We start from the raw sequence: 10636 nt of genomic DNA, 5'->3' as shown, positions 1-10636 counted from the left end.
AGAAAAACACCTACATTTGCCAAGTTTAAGGGCAAAGTGAGCAAGATATAAACAGTCCAAGATATGAGCTGTGTGTGAAGATTAATTGCTCCATCAAAATAAGAATGGTGAAATAACACATTCATTATTGATTGAGAAGTAGAAGGGCATTCACATCACATAAAGTGTATGACAGTAATGACCTTTTGCTTCTCAGCTGATCCTACAGACACCCCCTGATATGACTCTTTGCAATTCCTCACATCCCCGTCCGAGTTCTCATGTGGGTGAGCCTTCTAACATCCATCCATCAATAAAGACACCAAGCTACTACCATTCTGTGAATACAGTACAGATTATGTCGCTCCAATACCCATTTCATCATATCACCTCATTTCTTCCTATCATGGGCTGTTTTCTCCTCCCATCGACTTCCAAACCCTTTACCTACTTCTCCTCTGTTCTTCCTCACAACTGTCCCTGTCTTCTATTCAAGATCCCATTTCCATGAGTGCATCCTTCACTCACAGCTCACCACTGCACTTTGACTGTTACTATATATGCCTTCCTTACACTCTCCCTATCTCTCTTCCCTCCTCCACCCTCCTCTAGAGCTCTAGGTTCTTTTGTCACCAACCAACAGTCCTTTCAAGGACTATATTCACATGATGTTACCAAAGACCTCTCTTCAGACACTGCCAAACTTTGCATTTGACCAAACATACTGTACTGACAGGGAATCATTGTATTTAAAGAGAAGGGAGAAAGGAACTCCAAGAGATGTACTCCAGCCATGGGAAATGTCTGAACATTGATGATGATAAGGGCTTCAAGACTGCCCTGTTCACATTGACACCGTTAGACTCAACATGAAGCAGGGTACCCAATGACTAGAGAAAACAAAAAATCACATGACATCAACCTGTCTTGCAACTTGCCTGACACCAAGATCCACATTTACCTCTATCTCAACCTGTCATGAGAAACTGAGAAGTGATAATATGTGATGATAAGTAAATTCAGTGGTTCTGTTACATATATTTAATACTGTTATCAGATATAAGTCAAGCTCTCAAAGCTAACCATTCCCGGAAGAGCATCAAAGATGCACTCAACCTCTTTTCTATTTCTGCACTGAGAGGGGGAAAGCAGACAATCAAAAACACAACAACCACAAGAACAATCACACAAAAACAATAATGAACAATCACACAAAGACAATAACAGACTTCACACAAAGACATCCACGTATAATCACAAACAAATAATCACAAACAGAATACAAGATCAAACAGATAATCACACACAGACAATCACAAACAGATCATCGCAAACAGATAAATCACAAACAGGCATGTACATGAATATCAAAATCATTGAGGAATGAAATCATAACTGGACCTATGTCTCTACCTAGTGAGTATTGCTCAATCTGACAAAAATGAATATAATGTATTAAAGAAAAATGTTTGGCAAGATGTGACTTTTGTCTCAACATAATGCAATTGAAAATCATATGAAAGACATAATGAAGAATATGTGCTTAGCACATGAGATACATGACATAAGATAACATAACATCAGTATAAACAAACAAAATGAAAATCACCAGAAAGAAGGCATCACTCGATCAGTGGGTACAGATATTTTGCTTCCTTGGGTATTCTCTAAAAGTATTGGTCAGACAATCTTTATGAGATCAGCAGGGAATAAAGTCTGTTGAAATCCTCGTGTTATACAATGTGATAATACTGTACTTTGTGTATAATCTTGTTGTTTTGTCCCAAGACTAATGAAATTAGAAGAAAGATTTATTTTTGATATTATTTGTTTCATTGTTTAAATATATGCCATCATTATGAAGATTAGAAAATTATATTCTCCTACAATTGATGTCTGGGAGAATCCTACATAGGACCAGAACGCTGGGGGCGACACTGGTTCCTGTGACACACAGCTGACCAATGTCACATGACACACCCTGGATGAGAGACAGCCCTCCTACAGGTTACCATGGTAACACCCACCTGTAGCTACAGACCCAATGAGAAACCAAAGGACTGATGCAGTGTGGAATCAGGGGGGCATTTCATGAAGCATTTTGGTCGGATATTTTTCTGACAAATTGTTACAAGTTACTGAAATGCTTGCATCTGATTGGCTGAGAGCAAATTTGTCCGACAACTTTGTCGGACAAAATGCTTCATGAAATGCCCCCCAGGTCTAAGATTTGAACTCATGACCTCACCAGTAGCAGTCCAACATCTTCACCCTACGATCATCCAACTTCTGCAGAAGAATATTTGAAATACCAGGGGGTAGTTTATGTTCAATTACAGAACACTAGTGCAAAGGTTAATAAATAAGCTTTGTGTATACTGCCTAAGCTAACAAGATAAGATAGATAGAAGTATTAGTGAAAAATCCTATGTGGTCACAGGACAGGCAGAGTCTGGCCTACATTGCTGCATATTCCATGTATAATTCTCAGTTTACAGTTGTGGGCAAGCATCAAGACCAAGTATGATCAAGACATCTGATTGTCACACTGGTAATGTTTACTGAATGTGATGCGAATCAAAAACAACAAAATGGTAAGATTAATATGGATATGAAATATCACATCACCCTTATTTAATGACAGATCTTGTCTTGAAGGTATATGACATTTAAAACTCATTCTTATGGAATAACAGACTGAGTGTGTGGACAATTACAGAAGGATACATAATGTGGTAGAAGCTATAATTCAGTCTGATTTCACAGAACATACAACGCTTCCAGTTCTTTGGAATTACTGTACAGCATCACCTGAACCTTTTTGCTATCCCATATTCTTCCATACTGCCTTGAAGATAATTCTTCAGCATCAGGGGATACTCTCCGGCAGAATTTTTTCCCAGAGAGAAAAAGCTGAAGCATCCATCAAAGAAACTGCTACCCTACTGGTATCTCTCTATGCATTCCACATTTTCCACTTTGAAACTAAACTAGATCTAAGTGTTCTGCTCAGCACGGAGCAGGATAAGAAAAGAAGAAAGGATTAATAAAACCATGAGAAATAAACTGTTAAAAGCTTTGAAACAAGATCATTCTCACACAGAAAAAGGAGCTAATTTTCAGTATCACAGGGAATTTACAATACAAGGGATGACAAGGTCAGGACGAGGGACAGTAAGAATAGTCACAAAAAGTAAAAGAAAACATCAGCAGGTAGTGGTAGAAAAGCTTAACCAGGGCTGTTAAGAACAAGCAAAGTTTGTTACAACACATGTTTCTCATAGACATTTGTCCCAGTATATTTCGACTAGTCTTAAACAGGTTAAAGCTCCTAAACCTGTTTGAACTACATCATGGTAAGACATCAGTGTGTTGTGATCAGAAGGGAAATGTATCTGTATTCATGATGTTAGCTATGGAGTATTTACTGCCTTTTCCTGTAAAAACAAAGATTTGTACCATTGATAGTGCAACCTTGCCCCTCCCCATCCAGGTGGGTGATGTCATCTGATGGGTCAGTATACATATATGCCACAGAACACTGATAAAAGAGAAAGAAATTGTGATGTCTCCCAAACAAAGGAGTAAAGAAATAAAAACATATATAAAAAAGAGACATTATTTCATTGAGAGCTTTAACTGGAAAAGACATCTTCTTAGCCTGTTCACATACCATATTTCCTTCCCTTGAAATTTTACATCACATTGAACATTAAGTATCCATACTGCCAACATTCCTTAAACTTAGAAGTTTCTTATAACTCATACTCTTAGTAGAGTAATTATCTGGTATTATTTGTCAGACGTCTGTGATGCTTGGTACAACAGGAAGTGTACATCAATGTTCTCTGCTTCATTAAAAGAACTAAAATGTGTTTCTCTCTTCCACTATGAGTTTCTTTTTTGCAACATGCAGCTAAATAAATATAATAAAATAAAATAAAATACTTGCAAACGAAGCATGGTGACAAAAAAAGATTCAGCATCATCACTGAATCACAATATTCATCTCAAATACTCTTCAGCAAAACTTTTTGGTGAGTACTGATCATGACTTTGTCATATCATATCTCATTACTCTGACTTAAATATGAAATATAATATATATATAATATTTACATAACTTTGTTAACTTGACATCTTGCACTATACATGTGAATTTACAAAAATGATAATATTACGGCAATTTTTAATAGAATCTTCAATCTACGCAAAACATCCATTAGACGGAGAGTTCTCACAGATCTCCTCCAATTCTAAGGATTGTACTATTTCTTATCTAGGAATACATAAACATACATGTATCTCGGAACTCGACAACCAAATGCATTTCCCATACCACACCACACAGTCTTTATGCCTGTCATATTTGTTTGTTTGTTTGTGTGTGTGTGTGTGTGTCCTACACGACATGATCTCAATACGCAGATATAATAAGGCATGAATGAAGTAAGCAGACCAGTATCTATTGTGACTTTGCACATTGAATGAATGAACACACCTACAAACTCTCCAGATTATCAGACAGACTTTTGGGCAATCCTACCAGCCCTGAGAGTCGGATACCATGTATGAACTGGGAACAGATTGCATTTAATACCAATATGAAAATTGCATATTAAGGATATCTCAAGTTGTATGTTCGCCTGCAGCCAAGAATTTCATTGCTAGTCATCTGAGCTTTCGCTGGTTGAGGGACGATCCTGGGATCTTCTGCGATCTAACCACAAATATACCAACAGAAGAAAAAAAGGATTTAAACAATATTCACACAGTCAACAAGGAAAAATAGAAATTACGCGGTGCGTAATATATGTCCCCGCCGGAAGTAGCATTTAGTAGCAAAATGTACAATATAGGTAAAAAGATGAAGGTCAAAGGTCAAAGAAGTCAAAGGTCAAAATTCTATGTAGAAGTTTTGAAGCCCTCACCTAGTGCCATCACATAAAGCAAACGGAATCGAAATCGGGTTAGAAATGGCGAAGGAGTAGCATTTTGTAGCCAATGTACAATATAGGTAAAAAAATCAAGGTCAGAGGTCAAAGAAGTCAAAGGTCAAAATTCTGTGTAGAAGTTTTGAAGCCCTCACCTAGTGCCATCACTTAAAGCAAACGGAATTGAAATCGGGTTACAAATGGCGAAGGAGTAGCATTTTGTAGCAAAATGTACAATATAGGTCAAAAATCAAGGTCAAAGGTCAAAGAAGTCAAAGGTCAACATTCTGTGTAGAAGTTTTGAAGCCCTCACCTAGTGCCATCACATAAAGCAAACGGAATCAAATCCGGTTAGAAATGGCGAAGGAGTAGCATTTTGTAGCCAATGTACAATATAGGTAAAAATCAAGGTCAAAGGTCAAAGAAGTCAAAGGTCAAAATTCTGTGTAGAAGTTTTGAAGCCCTCACCTAGTGCCATCACATAAAGCAAACGGAATCGAAATCGGGTTAGAAATGGCGAAGGAGTAGCATTTTGTAGCAAAATGTACAATACAGGTCAAAAAATCAAGGTCAAAGGTCAAAGAAGTCAAAGGTCAAAATTCTGTGTAGAAGTGTTGAAGCCCTCACCTAGTGCCATCACATAAAGCAAACGGAATCGAAATTGGGTTAGAAATGGCGAAGGAGTAGCATTTTGTAGCAAAATGCTACGCACACACGGACGGACGGACGGACGGACGGACGGACGGACGGACGGACACACGGACACACACACGTACGGAGCCCGTTTCATAGTCCCCTGCTCGAACTCGTTCGGCGGGGACAACAAAACATATACATTTCACTTACTTTGGTAACAGAGAATAAGATTACAAAACAATATAAAATGAAATGAGTCTACAATAATTGTGGAACCTTTACGTGGTAATTATGCGTTGTTTTGAAAACTGAAGTGACCAAAATGAAGTAAACAATTATACCATACTGCATCTGATTACACAACAGGCAACTTACATGAATGAAATTTATGTTTCCACCATCAGAGGTCTTGTAATTTCTCAAACTTGTTTGTTTGTTTTTTTGTCCAAGTCAGTTTTTAGAAATAACCAATGCTTAGTATCGCAACTTTAAGGTTAACACATGCTTTTCCTTCAGAACTGTTCACTGACTGGGAATAATATTCTGTAAGAATGATGTAAATTTGGAGATAACATTCTGTGCTGATAATGTGTTTTGTTTGGAGGTAATTTCATTCTACTCACGGTTCTTGAGTTGGTACTCGATGGCTGCCTTGAGGTTGAAGGCCTCTATAAGAGCCGTTTCGTGGAGTACCAGTGTGTTTCCAACGCTGCGCACATCGATGCCTTCCGTTGTCATGCCAACGCTCAACTCTGCATCCAAAACAGGTCACAGAAAGGGTACATAAAATCAACATGAAGACAAGAATGAAAAGAACACACTACTTGAATGACATTTTGAAAAGGAATTGTACAGGAAGTTGAGTGGTACAGGTGACAAAGATGCTTTGTATTCTCTAGCATCATATCTAGAAAGCTTTTTTTTTGGGGGGGAGTGCATTAAATTAAGTCATTTACTGTAATGAGGTTTGTACACAGGTATGTAGAAGCCTTTGCATGAAGAATGAACCATTTTAAAGTTTACACAGCACTATTCATGACATACCACATTTTTTTCTTTTTATAATAATGACTGTAATCATACCAAACAGATCTTTTTCAGATGAAAACCACGGCAACAGTAGTTTCTTTGTGCACATCAGCCTAATTACTATAGTATTAGGTCACTCATTCAATATAAGTTTACAAATAATTCCACAGAGTGGTAGACTGTCTGGTATAGTTTTATCAATGAGATCCACAGCAAAGACCAACCTGGATGTTCTCTGATACCACGCTCTATAATCTCAGCGATGTGACGTAGGGCTGGAGCGTACTGCTTCATGCTGTAATAGCACAGTGCAATGTTGTAGGCCAAGTCTGAATGAGACAGAAGAGTTGAGTGACACGAGTGAGCATTTTACACAGGATAATGTGGGCGTGGCATTTCCACTTTCTTCTATTGTAATTACAGTGCTGTCAAAGCTGTGGAAGAAATAAGCACATGGTGATTTTAGAAAACGGTGGCCAATTACTCCATAGTCTGAGAACACGAGGGATCAGCTGCACCTGTATGTTTTACATGGGAAATATCAGTGTTAGACTACTCAAAGTTTTCCTATACATTGTCTGCAGCATGGTCGACAGCTGGTGCACACAGATCACTTCTGCAGTAGAACAATAAATGGCTTGCCTAAGCCATTGCTATCCATTTTAGAATATGAGTTGGTCGGTACAAAGGAAATAGACACGGAGGATGTATAGAGCAATGCTTGATAGCGAAATACCCTCAACCTACTCACAAAGTTTTACACTTATTAGTGTGTGTCTGTGTGTCTGTGTGTTTGTGTATGTGCATGTGTTTTAGTGTGTATCTGCTCTTTAGTAATGAATGTCTTGCTTCTTCTTTGTTTTTACTAATTTTCATAAAATGAAGTCAACGTGGCTGAGACACTTACCGGCCCTGTAGCCCAATATCTGCATGGCGGTGTTGAACTTCTGACAGGCCTGTTCATAGCGACCTTCCTTGAAGAGTAGACAGCCTAGGTTCACGTCTGTGTCAGGGTCATCACTGGGACACTGCTCAACCAGACTCTATAGTGGGGGGAAACACAAACTACATTAGATATAGCACGGCTTAACTTACATAGCCTATCAAACTGATGCCAGATATCTATCATCTTGTGTTCATATTATATGTAAAGAACTAAAGAGTAGCTTTACAGTTTACAGGGCAAAGTAACATAACTATAGCACACATATGAAATATTGTCACTGTGCTGCATAAATATTGGTACAGCTAAACTACACTTCAACAAAAATGACTCATGAATACACTCTTAAATACTCTTCAATACATAGATCTTCTTTTGACAACATGAACATCCATGGTCAAATATTTCAAGACTGCCTCTTACAAGTGCAGCATGAATCCCTACAGGCAAAGAAAAACATTAAATCTGTTTCATTTAGTACCATCAGGTATGTGATGACATCAAGTTTAGGCAACTATTACTAAGAAAATTAGGAAACATTCCTTCTAAATTGATTTTTCTTTTGGCACCTCACGCTGAAATATGCCAGCTGTACACACAAACTAAGACAAATTTTTAATCAAACCATATTTGAGATACTGCTGAGTGATGTACATGGCAGGAGTAAGCCTGCAAGTTTGAATATACCTCTAAGTACAAAGTATGAATAATGTTTCTTATGTACTAGTTGTTTAACAGTTTACTCTACACGCTGTTATTTTCGCGAATGAGGAGGTCACAGACATTTTCGCGAGATGTTGTTTTCGCGATCTGACGCCGACGTTAATGTAAATGTACGCCATCCAACTGTGATTCAGGAAATTCACAAAAATTAAACCCTTGCGAAAATAACAACTTATACAGTAATTCTCATGTAAGAATGCATCCCATTCTCCCAGTATGAACAAACCTTGGCTCCTGGTAAATCTTCCTCTCCATACTTGATGGCAGCTTGCAGCTTGGTGATCTGAGACAAGAGACAAAGTGCATTGACCCTTAATTGCATGTTGTCAACATTTCACACAAATAATAACAAGTAGCACTTGTGTAAAATGTATCATAAATAATCACAACCACCCTGCATGCAATGCTGGAAGCATGATGAATATTCCTCCACTTTCCCTTCACCAGGGCTGCACACTAACCCATTTTTACTACTGGTCCGACCTGACTGTCAGACCAGTAGGTACGTTATATTTCCATTTTTTACTGGTCCATTCCTGAAAAAGCTACTGGTCCGACAGTGATCTTTACTGGTCCTGGACCGTCGGACCAGTACCAGCGTGCAGCATTGCCTTCACTATCTCCATTGATAACGCTTCAGGCACATTCCTTTCAATTCAAGATCCTATAAGTCTAGATGTTTGGGAAAATATCTAGTTCGGTATAAACCACAGTAATGTCCATCTTCATTACTTTATGAATTCAATCCCAATTGAGGTTTATACGACCCCTCCTCTACCTCCATCTCCCTGAAAGGTTTGAAATTATATGGTATTCCCTCCATATAAATGTTCACTTGAGCTATCCCCATTTAAAACCTGCAAAATGATAAATCATTGATTCATGAGTGATAATTTTAAATGCATTTCTCTCAAACTGACACAGTCAGAAACACTCAGCTACCCCTAAGGCTGGACCAGTCTCTGTCTCACAAAAAAAGTGAAAGCCAGTAGTTGCTGTAATTTGCTGTCCTGCATGACATATGAAGAGAATGTTCAAGTGCAACATTCATTTTTTTTTTAAATCAGTACAGTGGAAGTGTTAGCTTTTATGGAAGGATTAAATTCTTTCTGAAGCAAGTAGATGTCATGCTATAATTCAAACAGTAGTACACTTTGCAGCTCTTTGACTTAAGTAAAGATTTCATATGATTAGCTGGGCACTTTTGAGTCATCAAGAAGAAAATTAAAATCAGCAAATCTTCATCCTGGGACAATTCTACTTCAATTTCATATGACACCGATAGTATTTACCTTTGGCTGGTACTCCTGATTCTCGACTTGAAAGGTAGCTTTCATGGCTTCAGGGTAGACACAGGCATGGTAGAGAGCCTGGGCGTAGTAGAGTCGATAGTTATCCACCTCCGGATGAAACTGCACAAGCTGTTCATAGCAGTCAGCTGCATTGGCAAAGTCTTGCACATGGAAGTAGCAGTAGCCAAGAAGAGAAAGAGCAGCCCGCGACTATGGGAGAAATGACAATAATCATATTGATGCTAGTTTTATATATATATATATTTTTTTTTTTTGAGCGAGTACTGCATACGTTTGTTCAATAAAACTACCATCAGAATTTATTCATACTACTAGATGAAATATGTTCACAAAGAAATATTTTGCATGAAGAAAATAATGTAAAATGAACATCTACAGGAATGATACAAAATATGACAAAAATTCCAAACTGGCAATGATAATAATGACAAGTTTGCTGGATATCAAAAATGTGTCAAGCATACTCCATAAGTTCTAGTGACAAGGTCAGGCAAGTAAAGACGGGAATATATTGCAAAAACAATATTGATTTCAAAGTCAACCTTTCATGCTTTCAGGTTTGCACATCCGCTCTGTGAATACATCAAGTCACTACCAGAGCCTAGATCTGGTTTGGATCAGACACTATAAAAGGGCATAAAACATGATATGGAACCGAACGAAACTGTAGCACAATGCACTTGGCTTTAAACAGAAGTGGCTCACAGCTATTTCACCTGAAATGATGGCCGAGACTTACCCGAGGATGATTTTGCAGTTCTTGAGACAGGATGTGAATGGCGTCTATGTACTTCCCTTCCTTTATCTGAAATAAAGAAGCACAAATAATTACATAAATTCTACAACATAAATTTAGGGATTTAACCCACATGTGGGAACCTGAAATCAAGAAATATCTTCCCATACATATTGAGAGTTTTCAATGCTCCAAAGTCTCTATTCTTTGTAAGAGTCTTATTATCATTATCATTGATCATTATTATTACCTCCACCAAGGAAGGAGGAGGCGTTGGTTTGTCTGTTTACAAAATAACTCACTCGCGTAATGGCTTTCTCGTGTATCAAATCAAAAGTATGTG

The 10636-nt window shown here is 38.0% G+C and overlaps 1 protein-coding gene across 1 annotated transcript; it reads right to left on the bottom strand.

The window, feature by feature from the left end:
* Nucleotides 1–6164: 6164 nt before the first annotated feature.
* LOC139715204 (intraflagellar transport protein 70A-like) lies at nt 6165–10362 on the bottom strand (the record flags this gene model as incomplete). Its single annotated transcript, XM_071626794.1, has 6 exons — nt 6165–6301; nt 6803–6907; nt 7486–7621; nt 8471–8527; nt 9537–9746; nt 10297–10362. Coding segments are annotated over 6 exons (711 nt in total), but the record flags the coding sequence as incomplete, so codon positions are not given.
* Between the last annotated feature and the right edge of the window lie 274 nt (nt 10363–10636).

This window comes from Diadema antillarum, unplaced genomic scaffold (assembly GCF_040938485.1).
Source record: "Diadema antillarum isolate AM-2024a unplaced genomic scaffold, OU_Dant_1.0 seq00003094_RagTag, whole genome shotgun sequence".
Taxonomy (NCBI): Eukaryota; Metazoa; Echinodermata; class Echinoidea; order Diadematoida; family Diadematidae; genus Diadema; species Diadema antillarum.
This window is presented reverse-complemented; position numbering and strand designations above follow the sequence as displayed.